The 16,965-nt window shown below is 45.7% G+C and overlaps 1 protein-coding gene across 4 annotated transcripts in view; it reads left to right on the top strand.

Moving 5' to 3' along the window:
• PYROXD1 (pyridine nucleotide-disulphide oxidoreductase domain 1) overlaps positions 1–4,002 on the top strand; it is a 41,605-nt gene extending 37,603 nt beyond the window's left edge. For 2 of the 4 annotated variants that reach the window (XM_064734593.1, XM_064734599.1), the window contains exons 10-12: positions 574–696; positions 1,363–1,500; positions 1,899–4,000. In XM_064734593.1, the coding sequence (XP_064590663.1) occupies positions 574–696; positions 1,363–1,500; positions 1,899–2,147 (510 nt within the window). In that variant the 3' untranslated portion in view covers positions 2,148–4,000. Of the gene's footprint in view, positions 1–573; positions 697–1,362; positions 1,501–1,898 lie in introns of all 4 variants that reach the window. The other 2 variants (XM_064734583.1, XM_064734609.1) reach the window with 2 other exon arrangements.
• Positions 4,003–16,965: the final 12,963 nt, after the last annotated feature.

Below are 16,965 nucleotides of genomic sequence, written 5' to 3'. Positions count from 1 at the left end.
CAGTGCCTGCTCAGCAACAACTAAAACATCCCTGGGTTATTAACACTGATCACAAATCCTACAAATAGCCCCATACAAGCTACTACTAAAAAATGATCCCAAACAAAACCAGGATGTTGTGGTATTTGGGTTAAGTGGTGCCATCTGATTATGAGGTAAAAGGCTGTGCTCTGGTTAAAGAAGGAAGTGCTGAAAACATAGATCTGATGTTGAGCCATGATGTATTTCCATGCCTATGCTATAAGCTTAGATCAGGAATTAAGTTTTTGCAATGGTATTTTCTTGCCTTGGCAAAAATACAAAGTGATCTCTTAAGACTGGCTATTCCTGTAACAAACACACAGTGTGATTTGGAATTTGGCAAGCTCTGTGACTTCCCTGCCTAGGTATCACTAATAGTCCTTTAAAACCTGTGCTGTGCTCTAGAAATAGTAATAACAGTAATGCTTTGTACTTTCCATGGAGCTCTTGCCACTCAGCACAGTCTCATGGTAAATAATAAAGGAGCAGCTGATTGTTAAGGGGGAGGGAGTTGGGTGCCTGGTTCCATTGCTGATGTGTGAACCCCTTCAGTTTGCTGTGGGAGAGGATGGAGGACTGAAGGTGGACAAGCACATGCACACGTCTCTGCCAGATGTGTTTGCAGCTGGAGATATCTGCACAGCAGCCTGGGAGCCCAGCCCTGTGTGGCACCAGGTATGTCCTGGCACAGGAGTTACACACCAGTGCTCACACCAAGGAGGGACAGGTTAACAGTGGATTGCCTCTGACAGATTTTCAGAAAAACTCCTTCGCTAGGATTTTTCTCCTAAGAAGCCTCAGAAAAAAAATATAAACAATAACTATCTGAGGGCTGTGGAATGTGGTCTGGAGGTGCTTTACCAACAGGTGCATCTTTGATTGGTTGCATGTGAATTGTTTTTAATTAACGGCCAATGGCAGCCATCTGTGTCAGACACCAAGTCTGTCACGAGATTTTATTATTCATTCCTTTCTAGCTTTCTGATGTCTCCTTTCTTCTATTCTGTAGTATAGTTTCAGTATATCATTTTCTTTTAATACAATATATATCATAAAATAGTAAATCAGCCTTCTGAAACATGGAGTCAAGATTCTCATGTCTTCCCTCATCCTGGGGACCCTCAAACACCACCACATTTGCTGACCCTGAGTGAGTGACACCCCACAGTGGATAATCCTGGGGGTTTGGTGGCTGAGTTCTGTGGAGGTGGCTGGCAATGAGCTGGCCAGCCCCTCTGAGTATGAAGAGCAGTGAGTGTGCTCTGAGTACTCACTGCAGAGAGTGTGCCCGTGGCACAGGGATGGCCTCGTCACTTCTATCTTCCCGACTGTCTCTTGCAGATGAGGCTGTGGACCCAGGCTCGGCAGATGGGATGGTATGCAGCAAAGTGCATGGCAGCAGAAGCTTTAGGGGAGTCTATTGATATGGATTTCAGCTTTGAACTATTTGCTCACATTACAAAATTTTTCAATTACAAGGTCAGTACAGTCTGATAGTTGGTAAACCACTGAGTAACACATACTGCTTGCTTATATTCACTTGCTGACAGTGAGCAGGTGCATTAATATTGAGGAAGCAGGTTTCTTTCTATAGTAATTAATCCTAGCTTAGATTTTCTCATTTTGTGCTAATGTATATGGTATTTCATGGGGAAGATTTTTCAGTCCATTGTGTGTATTTGTGCTAATGTGTGTGATATTTCAAGGGGAAGATTTTTGAGTCCATTGTGTGTTTGCGAGCCAGTGATGGGGGAGGGACCCTAGGGATGAATATTTCCCTGTTTGCATCACTTTTGAGGCCGAGAACTGTTAGCAGCAGAAATGCTAAAAGCCACTGCAGTGTTGTTATGAGAGCTTTTCCCTTCTCCTTCTCCTAGGTGGTGGTTTTGGGGAAGTACAACGCTCAGGGCCTGGGCTCAGAGCACGAGCTGATGCTGAGGTGTACCAAGGGCCACGAGTACGTCAAAGTGGTGATGCAGAACGGCCGAATGATGGGAGCTGTGCTCATCGGTGAAACGGACTTGGAAGAAACCTTTGAAAACTTAATTTTAAATCAAATGGATCTTTCAGCCTATGGTGAAGATCTCCTAAATCCAGATATTGACATAGAAGATTATTTTGATTGAACAATACCCCATTCCCATTTTGTATGAAGCTTTGAGAGCAAGTCATACATCTTAGAAAACTGTTTTCTCAGGACTGGGGATAAATGCAATCCTCAATTAAGATTTTGGGTTGATCTTGCTAAAATACTGACTGGTTACTGCCACAGGTACCAGCTAATGGTGCAATCTCTGTTGTGCTGGCTCATATGAACAGAGAACAGTTTCAGGGCACAGGCTGCTCAGAGCTCTTGCTACCTGGAATGCAGGTTGCAAATACATGGCCTTACTCCATTTTTTTTCCTTTTTCTTTTCCCCCATAAGTTTACTTCTGAAATAAATGTATTTTCTACTCAGTTAAGTACAGAACACAGGCTTTGCACAATGAAAGCCAGGATGGTATGTCAGTTGAGAGCAGCCTTTGAGCCGTTTGTCCCTTCAGCTGTCCAGGTGTTGGGGTGGAGCTGCACTGTACTGGATAGTGCCAGCCCTGGACAGCAGTTGTTTCATCCTGGCTTTTGATTTTGTTCTGCAGTTGCTGCCTGAGAGTTCCTATTTATTTTGGATCAAATTTGGGACAATTTATTGTACTCAATACAAAGCTGGCAGTACATACTGAGACTTGTCCCGGACAAATCACTTAATTTTTTTTAGGAGAATGACTGTTTTTAACTAAATTTTCAATTTTTGGTGAAGGTCTCAGCTAAAGGATGGGTGAAGGACTATAGGTTTTTTTCTCTGTCACAATTTTACCAGAAAAATAAAGATGAAGAGCATGTTGTTAATGATACTATTTTTATATTTGTTATAAATGTAAGGGAGAAGAACTAAAGTGCAACCACCCAGAACTTGCATTTATTAATGAAACTGAACATGCCTTTCTGATCTTTGACTGCTAAGATGTTAAAAGTAAGAAAACAAAATTGAATCTAGCAGTCAGGATCTGTGCCTGAGAATGCTTGCAGTAGCTGTTGAGTGTTTCCTAGGCTGGCTTGTTTGTAAACTTGAATTGAGGTACTTCTGCCAAGCACAGAAGTCATAAATTCCTATTTGAATAACAACCCAGAGAAGTCCAATTTGAAGAGCAACAGCCATATTTCAAAAGAATAAATACACATAATCACTCATAAATACATACAGTATTTCACTGCCACGTGCCACAGTGGGTGTAGGGACACATATCCCTACTCAGAACTGCGGAGGTGGCAGTGCCCACGTGGGCTGGAGCAGCCTGCCCTGGCACAGCAGCAGCTCTGAGCCAGCCAGGGCTCCAGAGGAAGGATGCTGGAGCATCCCTGTCTCCAGCTGTCTGATGTCACTCCCTGGGGCTGGTGACAGCAGTGCCCTGGCTGCAGTGGGGTCAGTGGTGAAGAGGAGAGTCACCTGCACAGCAGGCAGAAGAACAGGAGGGGACAGGGTCTTCATGCTGAGCTAAGACCACCAAGTCCTGTGCTGCAAAGGAGAGAAACCTCAAGAGGACTCTCAGGGGAGCAGTGGGTGGAGTCTCCCACAGGAAGGAAGCCTGGAAATCTCTGCACCTCTATCAGTCCTTTCCAGACTGCATGAACCTGCCACAGTGTTACTATATACTACACTTGCAAAAGAGTTCAAAAGGCCACATGGTCATTATAGAGATTTTGTAATCGTTGCTGTATCCTAAGATATGCGCCAATTATTTTGACAAGAAACATGCTTTCCTCTTCTATTAGCCTTCTAGATTTGACACTTTTAAAAGATATTTGTTCCCTGTTCAGTGTTTATTAAATAAAAATAAAAACACCAATACTAAAGTACAAACTGAACTTACACACTGCACTGTCCATGGAGCAGCAACCATGATTAGATCCTAAATGCACTCTGTGACACTCAGTCAATAACTACTGGTTGGTCATGTGCACCTGCCTGAAGCTGAAGCTTCTTTGCTTTTAAGTTAGGACCACAGCTGGGCCCTTTATGTTCCTGTGATTGATTCACCCCTGAATCTTGGACAGTCTTTCATCCAGCCTGGGCATTTTCTCTGCTTCCTTTTGAAGACTGAGATGGTTTGGCCTGTAAGATGAAAGAGTTCAGTGAAAATTCTAACATTGCTTTCCTTTTCCATGTTCCCATGCAAGAGAGAAGATATTTATGAGGTTATGATATTTATGATGTACATGCGTACACATACACACACATATATATGCATATATACATGTGCTCCATCACATTCTAAACACTTATGGATGTTGAATCTTGAGATTCTGTGGTAGGAGACTGGCAAATGCCTACAATTAGAATATTATTGATATTCTCACATTTCACTGACCATAAAAGCTAATATCAATATTTTTAACGCCTTTAAAAATGAAATAATAGTGTCAAAATATTGCCAGAAACTTATCAAAATGAAAAGGGTGTGTTAGGTTAAGCATAGAGACTAGACTGGGTTTTTTCTGCATTTTTGCTTTTGACATTGTTTGGAAAGTGTGTTGTTTGCACTAGTAACTGAAACGCAATTTGAGGAGGATAGAATTACTACAAAACATGTTTTGAGCAGATACCAAATGATTAAATTAAGCTTTAATGGAGAAGATACCTATATGGCAAATCAGAACAGATGTAAATACCTTGGAAACACTTTTGCTGCTGGTTATCCCCTCTATGGTGATGACATGTCCCTCGTTTTTCAGCAGCCAGGCTTTGGGTCCCACTCTCAGGTAGGATATTGTAGCAAAGGCTGTGAAGCTGAAATCGTCCCTGCATCAATGAAATCACTGTTACAGGGAAAGGCCAGAATATGCAGGGGAAAAAAAATCATAGAATCATTAAGGTTAGAAAAGACGTCCAAGACATCAAGTCCAACCATCAACCCAGCACTGCCACTAAACCATGTCCTCAGGTGCCACATCTGCATGTTGTACAAACAGACCCTGGAATGGTGACTCCACCACTTCCCTTCTCAACAACTCTTTCCCTAAGGACAGGGACGCATTAACCCTTCTGATAGGTGTTGCAGAGAGCAGCTTCATTCTGCTTCATCTATTCAAGTGGACAGGTGACTTAGAGCTGCTCTGATCAACACTTAACATAATTCAGTTCATGGACCTTGACATACACAAAAACAGATGCACACTTGTCACTTGAAACACATGGGGGGAAATGAGGAAAAAAAGATGTAATAAGTCATCTGCTAAACCTCTTAGTAATATTAAAAAAGCTGTATGGAGCGATACAAAGAAAAATGAAGTCAAAATAAAGGGACTGGATATTTGTAGGTATTCTTGAACTTGACAATTATAGGAGAAGACAAAACACATAGCACATGGACAGCTTACAGAGGCAGCACTGGTGTTAGTTCCACTATGCTTTCTTAAAATTTCTGAGTCCCACCTTCCACATTAGCCAGTGTTTCCTGACTTAGACATCGTGTGCACAACCTCATTTGCTTTCCTTATCCATGGAATGTGAATGAGAGCTGTATGAACTTCAGACTTCTCCAAAATGAATCCTGCTGCAGATTTAAACATTCTACCTGAATACAGAAGACCCCAGGTTTTTTAAATTGTTGAAATGATGCAGCATTTCAACTATTCCTCCAACTTTTGAAAAGGAAATATAGCAATACTTGAAGGGTTTTTAGGAATACATTAAATGTATCTGAAATGAAAAGAAGACTACAGAATGTAACCATTAATTTTATACCAAAGTAACAAGAGAGCAAGGTAAAATGACTACTAAATATTAAAAAACCAAAACAAAGAAAACAAAATAGTTATCTTACATACTTCAGATACTGCTGCAGCAGTAAATGAGATTAACAAGACCAAAAAAACCCAAAACACTGCAAAATGTTTTTGGGGGTGGAGTTTGGCCATGACAGGTATTTAATGCTGGTAAACATTGATCAATCCTTAAAATTCCCTGCTCCAGACTCCCCATCCTACTTGTATTTCTGAAATTCATACAGTGATTAAACATCATCTAGAGACAATCTGAGCAAATCACACATCCCAGGTGCTGTATAAAATAAAAAAAATAAAATTGTATATCAAATCTGTATCATGTTATTCTGGTAAGCCACAGATTTGATAAAAAATCAAGTATTTAAAAAAATGCACCAGTGGAGGTCTAGATAGGCACTTATTCTTTGTTACATGCAGTAGAGGCCTGGTCATGAATGCCCAGGTGGCTACTAATCTGTTGTACTATTTTGGAAATGAAATGTGATCCTCTATCTGAGGATATTGTGGCTGGAACTCAGAATTGTGTCATTATTTCTTGTAATAATACTCTGGTCACTTCTCGAGCTTTGCCAGTTCTGGTGGGGAATGCTTTTGGCCAGCTTGAAAATGTATTTGTCAATACCAATAAGTACACATACCCCCCTTTCCTTGGGAGCTCTGAAAAGTCAATTTGCCACTGCTGTCCAGGCCCATGGTCTCTCCCAGTCTGACCAAGTTTCAGCCTTGGGGGTGTTTTTGGGGTTAGTCTGGAGGCAAGGATCACACTGTTGGTTTACCTGAGTAATAGTGGCATATAAATTCCTGGCAACGATTCTTTCAATTAGATATGTGTTCTAGAAAGCCTCTGGAAACTTCTACTTAAAAGTCAACACTTCATTTTGATGCACTCTGTAACACTGGCAGCCTTGGTCATTCTGGCAAAGGAGCCACACTTTATAAAAGCTTTTAAGCAGTTAGACTCCAGTGTGTTTTCTAGTGCTCTTCCTTCACTAGTGACCATTAGTGACCAAAAATGGGAAGGGATTACCAGCTCCCTCTCAATGGTAGCCCACCCCTTGTGGTAGCATGTCTCTTTTGATTAGTATTATTATATTCTGGCTCACTTTCGAGGGAAATCTGTCCATAATTACCTCACCTTTTGCTGCTTTCTTTGCCTCTCCATCCGTCAGCTCATTTAATGCAAACATTTTCTGGCTGGCTTGGTGGATAGGGAGGCAGAAGAAGGCATCTTTCAGGTTTAAAACATCTAACTAGGTTAGCTCAGCTGTTAAACAAGTTAGTAAAGTATATGGATTTGCTACCACAGGGTATAAATTCTTTGTTATCTTATTGACAGCCCTCAATCCAGTACTATCAATTATTGGGCTGATTTCTTTCCTATCTTCTTTTGAGGGGGTACTGCTTAATTCTCACTGGTTGTGTTCGTTTCTTAAGCTTGATTACCATAGGGGGACATTTTTCACCCTCCCTGGTACAGCAGAGGCCCATACCCCCAAAAATACTTATTTACTTATTCTAACATCTATTTACGAATGTCCTTCTTAATTTCAATGGCTGTTAATGTTAAGTCTAACATTTTTATATCATTTGCCTCCAGTAGTTTTGAAAAATGTTTAGCCTGGAAGATACAATAGACACATGATTTCCTATCTCAGGAAGTGTCACCCTTAAGGCTTACATATCCCAGGATCATAAAGGTGTCAATGTATATAAGAATATTTCAGTTCAGACATCAAATCTGAGGAGATCGGCGCCATGCCCATGTACTTTTAATTATCTCCCCTTTATCTAGAGCAGTGTCTTACATTTTTTTTTCATTTTCTCCTGAGCAAAGAAATCATATATTAGATTGATCTAAAGGAGTAATAGTGATGTTTTTATAGACAGGTTCCTACTGACTATTACTTGTTTCCTGAAACCACTGACCTGTGCAGGTGAAAATACAAAGTGTACAAATGATGCATGTTGATGGGAGGATAGAGGACACTGAGCATTGCCACCTGTGATTCCATAACTCAGAACCTCTGGAGAGCCTGAAGCAGTGCCTGAGTGACAGACCCAGATCCTCCTGGTAGAGAGGCCCAGAATTGCTCTGTTCTTCTTCCCCATATAATTCTCCTGTAATTCTTTATGGGAAATCTTTTCATAGAATTCTGTGTTATATCCTTGGGCAGAGAATGCTCTGTAACTTCCTGTAGGGGGATACCGTGTGGGTAAATGAAGGTGGTATAGAATGTAATCTTAACCCCTAAAGCGTTGCAGCTGAACCAATTACTGAAGATTAGGAGCAGGCCTGATGTTAACAGGCCACAGCTGTAGCCAGTAAGAACAGTGTTATAAAAGAGTGGGTTGGTGGGCTCTGGAGTCAGATGGTTGCTGCGAGGACCAAGAAGAGTCAGAGCTTAGAGGAGTTGCCTGTGGGAGACATTGAGGAGGTACAAGGCCCTGGCAATATGGAATCCTTGCTCCATAATGATAAGAGAATCCTGGATATATAAGACAACGACTTCCTTCTTTACAATTGGAGCACCTTCCATCCATCTTGCTCTGAGTTGCAGCATTTGGCATTATTTAAAATGATACCAGTCTGTTTTTGTGATCTTTGGCAGGGCCAGCTGTTCTTTATCACACAGAGAGGAGTAGCAATTCAAATGGTTATTCTATCACTGATCTGTAACTTAGTTTCAGAGGTGCCTCATTCACCTCATCAGTTCACTTGCTCCTAATTAATTTGGTCAAGCCATCAACAAATTACGTCCCTTATTAATAATTTCATAAGTGAGATTTATGGCCAGCATTGCTATCACAGCCATGGAGATAAAAGTGAAATCTGTCTTCTATCTATGGATATTTATATTGCCTTATGCATTTTACCAGCAGTTTTTATTTTTTCCAGTATTTTTTTCCTCACATTTTATAAAATTAACTCAGTATTGACAATGAAAATCATATTGCAGTAACCAGTAGAGTCTACACAATTAAAAATTAAATGCTGCATTACAATAAATATAAATAATGAATTGAAATAAGAAAGGAAAAGAGGCTGGGTTTGAAATAATGTATTCTTATATCAGCCTCAGGAGATCTGCCCAACATGGAAGGCCCTGCACTTTAGAAGCCAGATGTGTTTTATGCACTGTAACCAAGTATTTTGAAAACTAAAGTGCAATAAGAGTTTCAGTCACAGATCAGAATTCATGAAGTCACAGTCTTGTGTTTGGTCTCTTTCCTACTGGTGTCTCTTGGCCTGTGTGGATTTAAATGAGGTGGTGAAAAATTGGAGCTTGCCTGGGAAACCAGACCTCGCTCAGCCATGATTTAATAATGTTAATATTTTTTCAAGTGGTATTTTTTCAACATTGAAGTGTGCTTTAGAGAAGATATTTGGTAAAAATTTCTTTTAGAACAATATCTTAAGAATCATTGCAAGGGAGAAAGGCAGTTAGGTTAATGGATTATGATGGCATTGTAGTTTCAACTGCAAATATGAGGTGAGTGGCAACTATTGAAAATAGAAAGTTTGTTAATGGTAATAAAAACACTAAAACACAGGAGAAACTGAAGTCATAAATTTCCTGCAATTTCCAGACTTATTAGACAGCTGATCTCCTTGTGCGTGCAGTGATCATTGGTTTTCGTCACTCATATTTGAGAGAGTAAAGGACAGCATTGAGTATTTATTATAATTTATAGTAGTTGATGTGCATACACAACAACAAGGTAACAATCTACTACTGGATTTTATTGGATGAAAGGATTGGCAAAGAGTTCAGTGTTTGCAGAAACATCTTTATCAGCTGAGGGGCCATGAGTGTTACTGAAAGGAGGAAGATGTAAAGCCCAAAGCTGGGTAAAGAAACAATGCTCTATATTCAGAGGGCTAAAAAGCAGATGTTTGTTTATTCAGAGCTGGGAGTGAGGCGAATCTCTCTGACAAACTTCACTCAATATTGTTTTGCCTTTCATTTCATTCTAATTTGTCAATTCCGAATTACAAGGTATCAATAGCATATTCATATTTGTCTAAAGGTGTGTCATATTTCTGTGTTTGTTGTTTTCACCCCTACGGCAGTTTCTTCTGTGTAATCCTCAGCCTACTGGTGGTCATTGATGAAGATTTTTGTAGTGTTCCTTCCCTTTAAAGTTTTTACCTCTGTCTTCAGGGCATTTCTAGTGCATTTTGGGTTTTTTCAGTTTCGAATGCTTTTAGCTAATTTTGCAGTTCGCAAGATTTATTACAGTTTGCTGGTTTGGTGTGGATGGTGCTTGCTATGTCACTGGCTTTGCTGTCTTGCTTGTTTCACCTACACATCTTGGTCCAATATTCTTGTTACCATTACTTGGTTCAATATAATGTGTAGCCTTTTGTTAGCTACGCTTTAGGATTCAGACGGTGCTTGTGTTCCTCTGAGGGGGAATATGAGAGTCCTTTGAGGGGAGGCGGGTGCCCCGTGTTTCTCTGAGGGGACCTGAGGGTCACTGAAGGATGGTAAATGCCCTGCGTGTTGCTGAGAGGGCGTGGGGGTTACTGAAGGAGCGGTGTGTGCCCTGCATGTTGCTGAGGGGACACAAAGGTGATTTGAGGGGGAGGCAGGTGCCTCGGGTGTGGCTGAGCACCATGAGGGTGGCATGCGGTGTAGCCTGCATGTAACTGAGGTGGCGGCAGATGCCGAGCGTGCCCCTGAGGGGCTATGAGGGTCCCTGGGGGCAGGGGGATGAGGGCTGTGTTGCTGAGGGGCACCGCAGGGCGCGGTTCCCGCCCAGAGGGGTGCGCGCGCCCCTCGGCTCCCCTCAGAGCTGAGGGCGGTTACTCGACGCCGCCGGGGCGCGCTCAGCTCCCCTCAGCTCCCTCACGCTGAGGGCGCGACCTCGAAACCGACATGGGGCGCCTCAGCTCCCCTCACGCTCGGGGTGGGCGGGAAACTTGAAACTACTGTAGCCGCCAGCGGTGCCTCGCCCTCAGCTCCCCTCACGCTGAGCGCGGTTATTTGGAGCCCCTGTGGCTGCCACTTCGGGCGCGGCGTCGCGTTGGTGGCGCCCTCGGGCAGCCCCTGGCGTGAGGCTGAGGGGGAATGGAGGTCCCTCGCACGTCTGCAAGTTGTTTCGGTTTGCGGGAGGAAGCCATGAGGTAAGTCAGAGGGGAGAAAAAAAAACTTCAGGGGTGGGAATGCTGGAATTCCCTGGCATCGCCTGGAGAGCATTGAGTGAAATATTTTGGTGTTAAATTGAAGAGTGTGGGAACAAAAGCCACAGTATTCTGTGGCGATACCATACCGGGCATCGTTTGGAAGAAAAGCCCTTCTCAAAGGGAGAAAATTGGTTTTGGGGAGAAGTCTGAGGTAATTTGGGGAGGTTGGGCAGAGAAAATTCTGTGATAGCATCTGAGGTCATTTTTAATGCCCAAAAAGATCTTTTTGGCGGGTAAAATGTAATTTAATATGCTAGGAACTGAAGGAATAATTTGGAAAGAAATCCTGAGGTAAACTGTGAGGACCACAGTGAGCAATGACGGAGAGGTGGCTCTCCAGGTGATGCTGAGGGTCACTGAGGGAATATGAGTGTTCCTGAGGGGGGTGGGTAGATGTAAAGTCCAAAGCTGGGTAAGGAAACAAAGCTCTATATTCAGCGGGCTGCAGAGCAGGTGTTTGTGTATTCAGAGCTGGGAGTGAGGCGGATCTCTCTGACAAACCTCACTCCATGTTGTTTTGCCTTTAATTTCATTCTAATTTGTAAATTCCGAATTACAAGGTATCAATAGCATATTCATATTTGTCGGAAGCTGTGTCATATTTCTGTGAGTGTTTGTTGATTTCACCCCTACGGCAGTTTCTTCTGTGTAATCCTCAGTCTACTGGTGGTCATTGATGATGATTTTTGTAGTGTTCCTTCCCTTTAAAGTTTTTACCTCTGTCTTCAGGACGTTTCTAGTGTATCTTGGGTTTTTTTAGTCTGTTATGTTTTTAGCTGAAATTTGGGTTTGCAGGATTTATTACAGTTTGCTGGTTTGGTGAGGATGGTGCTTGCTATGCCACTGGCTTTGCTGTCTTGCTTGTTTCACCTACACATCTTGGTCCAATGTTACTTGTTACCATTACTTGGTTCAATATAATGTGTAGCCTTTTGTTAGCTACGCTTTAGGATTCTGACGTTGCTTGTGTTGAGGGGAGGCGGGTGCCCCGTGTTTCTCTGAGGGGACCTGAGGGCCACTGAAGGATGGTAAATGCCCTGCGTGTTGCTGAGAGGGCGTGGGGGTTACTGAAGGAGCGGTGTGTGCCCTGCATGTTGCTGAGGGGACACAAAGGTGATTTGAGGGGGAGGCAGGTGCCTCGGGTGTGGCTGAGCACCATGAGGGTGGCATGCGGTGTAGCCTGCATGTAACTGAGGTGGCGGCAGATGCCGAGCGTGCCCCTGAGGGGCTATGAGGGTCCCTGGGGGCAGGGGGATGAGGGCTGTGTTGCTGAGGGGCACCGCAGGGCGCGGTTCCCGCCCAGAGGGGTGCGCGCGCCCCTCGGCTCCCCTCAGAGCTGAGGGCGGTTACTCGACGCCGCCGGGGGCGCGCTCAGCTCCCCTCAGCTCCCCTCACGCTGAGGGCGCGACCTCGAAACCGACATGGGGCGCCCTCAGCTGCCCTCACGCTCAGGGTGGGCGGGAAACTTGAAACTACTGTAGCCGCCAGCGGTGCCTCGCCCTCAGCTCCCCTCACGCTGAGCGCGGTTATTTGGAGCCCCTGTGGCTGCCACTTCGGGCGCGGCGTCGCGTTGGTGGCGCCCTCGGGCAGCCCCTGGCGTGAGGCTGAGGAGGAATGGAGGTCCCTCGCACGTCTGCACGTTGTTTCGGTTTGCGGGAGGAAGCCATGAGGTAAGTCAGAGGGGAGAAAAATAACTTCAGGGGTGGGAATGCTGGAATTCCCTGGCATCGCCTGGAGAGCATTGAGTGAAATATTTTGGTGTTAAATTGAAGAGTGTGGGAACAAAAGCCGCAGTATTCTGTGGCGATACCATACCGGGCATCTTTTGGAAGAAAAGCCCTTCTCAAAGGGAGAAAATTGGTTTTGGGGAGAAGTCTGAGGTAATTTGGGGAGGTTGGGCAGAGAAAATTCTGTGATAGCATCTGAGGTCATTTTTAATGCCCAAAAAGACCTTTTTGGCGGGTAAAATGTAATTTAATATGCTAGGAACTGAAGGAATAATTTGGAAAGAAATCCTGAGGTAAACTGTGAGGACCACAGTGAGCAATGATGGAGAGGTGGCTCTCCAGGTGATGCTGAGGGTCACTGAGGGAATATGAGTGTTCCTGAGGGGGGTGGGTAGATGTAAAGTCCAAAGCTGGGTAAGGAAACAAAGCTCTATATTCAGCGGGCTGCAGAGCAGGTGTTTGTGTATTCAGAGCTGGGAGTGAGGCGGACCTCTCTGACAAACCTCACTCCATGTTGTTTTGCCTTTAATTTCATTCTAATTTGTAAATTCCGAATTACAAGGTATCAATAGCATATTCATATTTGTCGGAAGCTGTGTCATATTTCTGTGAGTGTTTGTTGATTTCACCCCTACGGCAGTTTCTTCCGTGTAATCCTCAGTCTACTGGTGGTCATTGATGAAGATTTTTGTAGTGTTCCTTCCCTTTAAAGTTTTTACCTCTGTCTTCAGGACACTTCTAGTGTATCTTGGGTTTTTTTAGTCTGTTATGTTTTTAGCTGAAATTTGGGTTTGCAGGATTTATTACAGTTTGCTGGTTTGGTGAGGATGGTGCTTGCTATGCCACTGGCTTTGCTGTCTGGCTTGTTTCACCTACACATCTTGGTCCAATGTTACTTGTTACCATTACTTGGTTCAATATAATGTGTAGCCTTTTGTTAGCTACGCTTTAGGATTCTGACGTTGCTTGTGTTCCTCTGAGGGGGAATATGAGAGTCCTTTGAGGGGAGGCGGGTGCCCCGTGTTTCTCTGAGGGGACCTGAGGGCCACTGAAGGATGGTAAATGCCCTGCGTGTTGCTGAGAGGGCGTGGGGGTTACTGAAGGAGCGGTGTGTGCCCTGCATGTTGCTGAGGGGACACAAAGGTGATTTGAGGGGGAGGCAGGTGCCTCGGGTGTGGCTGAGCACCATGAGGGTGGCATGCGGTGTAGCCTGCATGTAACTGAGGTGGCGGCAGATGCCGAGCGCGCCCCTGAGGAGCTGTGAAGGTCTCTGAGGGCAGGGGGATGCGTGTTTGTCGGGTGTTGCTGCGGGCCCGGGACAGTCCCTGATGGGCAAGCGGTCGCGCCGTAAGGAGCGTCCCTCCCGGAGGGTCGGGGGGTGGCCGTGTTCTCGTCGTGCGCCCGCCGCCTCCCGAACGGCACCGCGAGGCGCGGGTCCTGCGCATGCGCAGTGGCCCTGCCCCGCCGTTTCCGGCAGTCGCAGAGGCGGGAAGTCAAACGCGGTGTGTCCGCCCGCAGCAGCGGTGCCTCGCAGCCCGGGCCCCTCAGCCCCGAGGGCGGGAACTCGAAGCCGCTGGGTCCGCCGCTCTCGGCGGCTGGCCGGGCGGGGAGGCACGGCCCGAGTGGCGGCCTCCACCCGCCCTCGGGTGGGGTGGAGGAGGAATGGAGGGCCGGCGTCCACTGTGTTGCAGTTTTTCGGGGGTAGAGATGAGGTAACTCATAGGGGCAGGAAGAACTGCAGAGGGGACCTATGCTGGAATTTCCTGGCTTCACCTGAGTGTGGGGGAAGGAGGGAATATTTTGGGTAATATTGAGTCGTGTGGGAACAAAAGCTGCGGTAATCTATGGCGGTCATAGAGCAGGCATTTTTTTTGTAAGAAAATTACAGGGGCTCTCCAGAGAAGCGAATGTTTTTTGAGGAAAAGTCTAAAATACTTTGGGGAGGTGGGGCAGAGAAAATTTTATGATAGAACCTAGGGTAATTTAAGGGGCTAGAAGGAACATTTTTGCAATGAAATCTCAGTTAATCTGCAATGGAATGAATCAAAGTAAAAAAGGAATTTCTATGGTATAGAACTTTTGAGGAGCAAAATCTGTGTTAATCTGTAGACAATATTTTGGAGGGAAAATCTGGAGAAGTGTATGGGGCAGAGAACAAACATTTTTGAGATAAAATCTTAGGTGACGTGTAGGATATGGCTAGGGGATGATCTGGAGGGAAAATCAGAGACCCTCTTTTAGGGGTGTGAAAGTGACTTTCTTGTCAGGAAACCTGAGGAAACCTAGCTAAAACAGCTAGCTAAAAAATTAGTGCCTTCCAGATAAGTGAATTTGGGGTAATTTAGAGAGGAAACATGAGCATATTGGAGGGAGACTCTATTGTAACAGACCATTGGGAGGCAGCATCTCTCATAGACAATCTGGAATATTTTAAAAGGGCAAGAGGTGACATTTTCAGCTGAAAGCCCCGGAGTCTTTAGAAGGGCATTCTTCTGGCCATAGTGGGAGCTGCAGACAAAATCTCTTAGAAAAGAATTCCTAATGAGTCCTGAGGTGCAAAATACGGCCCCATTGCATTCTAAACTCCTCAGAGAGGTACCTGAGTGAGGGTAATAAAATCCTCCCATCTCATACTATCACAGGATTATGCGTTAAAGATTTTATAGATGTAAGTGAAGCTTTTCAAATATTCTTCCTCAAAATACAGAATTACAAACAACAGGTGTTCCCATTCGCATTTATATGTGTAAACTTATATTAGTTATTAACAAAAAAACTACTCAAAAGTATCCTAAGCAGAAATATTTACAACACTATAAATACACAAAAAAAGCAGTCTAATGTAATAACCAATCTGCCAGGAACACTTATTATATTAAAGCTACAAAAAAACCCTTATCAATGAAACCTAATTTAACAGAGCCATGCCAAAAAGGGAGGAAAACCTCATGTACTAATATATGAGAGGGAACTGATGGGTGTCTAACAATCAAGAAAGGATCATTAAACACACCATTCCGAAAATAAAAGTAAAAAACCAACTGTTTGTAATTCTGGCTGCCATGTTTGAAGTGGCGTGGTGGGTGTTGGGTGGCGGTTCCCTGCAGGCACGGGGTCTGGAGTTTCTCAGGCCTGAGCGTGTCGTCGTCCATTGGCAGAAGCCGTGGGACGACGAGGCGAGAGCGGCGGCGGCGTCTTGGAGACCAAGAGCGGAACGGCGAGGCAAGAGCGAGGCACAGGAGCCGAAGAGGGACACGAGGGGCCCTCTGGGCAAAGGGCTTTTTCCAGGCCAGGGCACCTTCAGGGTGCGGCGGCCGGCTTTGCGCTGGGCGACCTCCCTGCGTGCAGGGCTGGTCCTTGCTGTGCTTGGCCTTTTGCCTCGTGCTCCTTTGGCTGCCCGGAGAGAGGGGCGACCCTGTAAAGGAGGGTGTGAGAGCCCCTGTCTCCGCACCGCAGGGGGGAAACGGAGCTCTCCCGGCCCCCAGCCCAGCTACCCTGTAAGCAGGGCAGGGCTTTTCCCCAACCCCGGCAGCTTGCTGCCTGCTGCTGGCCCCTGGCCAGCGTGCCCCCCTGTACTCGGGGCGTGTCACAGCCCGTGTCCCTGGTGCCGGTCCTGAGGCGCTTCAGCGCGTCGAGGCCCCTGTGGCCTCCTCTCAGCGCAGGGGCAGGTCTGACGCTTTCCTCTCCCGCTCAGCAAATTGGCAATGGCTCCCTGGAGTAGGTTGGCTGCACAGAGCTTGCTCCCTCTTCTGGGACTGCCTCCCCCTCCCCTGTCTTCCCCTTAGTTGGTGTGAGTGAGGAAGTGTGGTTGTGCTTTAGCAACAGAGCCAGCGTAGCTTAGACTTCCCAGGAGGGAAAGAGGAGCTCTGTGCAGCCACAGGCGGGTGCCCAAATTGCACGGGTGGAGAAAGCCTCCGGCCTTGCCCCCGCTTTCTGAGGGCGGCGCGAAGGCGCTTAGCGGCAGCGTGGGCAGCGTGACCCGCCTGTAGCCAGGGCCAGGGCGTGCGCCCACGCTGCCGGTGGTGCTGGTGAGCTGCCAGCGTGCGGGCCCTGTACTCGGGGCCCGTGTCAGGACCTTGGCGGCACCCTTTGTCCCCAGGAGCAGCCCCACCCGGGTCCCTGTAAGCAGGGCTGGGGAGGCTCCTTTAGCCAGGCGACAGGAACGAGCGCTCCCGGGCCCTTGCCAGGGGGCGGCTTGCAGAAGT

The sequence above is a fragment of the Zonotrichia leucophrys genome, chromosome 1A (genome assembly GCF_028769735.1).
Source record: "Zonotrichia leucophrys gambelii isolate GWCS_2022_RI chromosome 1A, RI_Zleu_2.0, whole genome shotgun sequence".
NCBI lineage: Eukaryota > Metazoa > Chordata > Aves > Passeriformes > Passerellidae > Zonotrichia > Zonotrichia leucophrys.
Note: the sequence above shows the minus strand (reverse complement) of the source record. Positions and strands in the feature narration are given on the sequence as shown.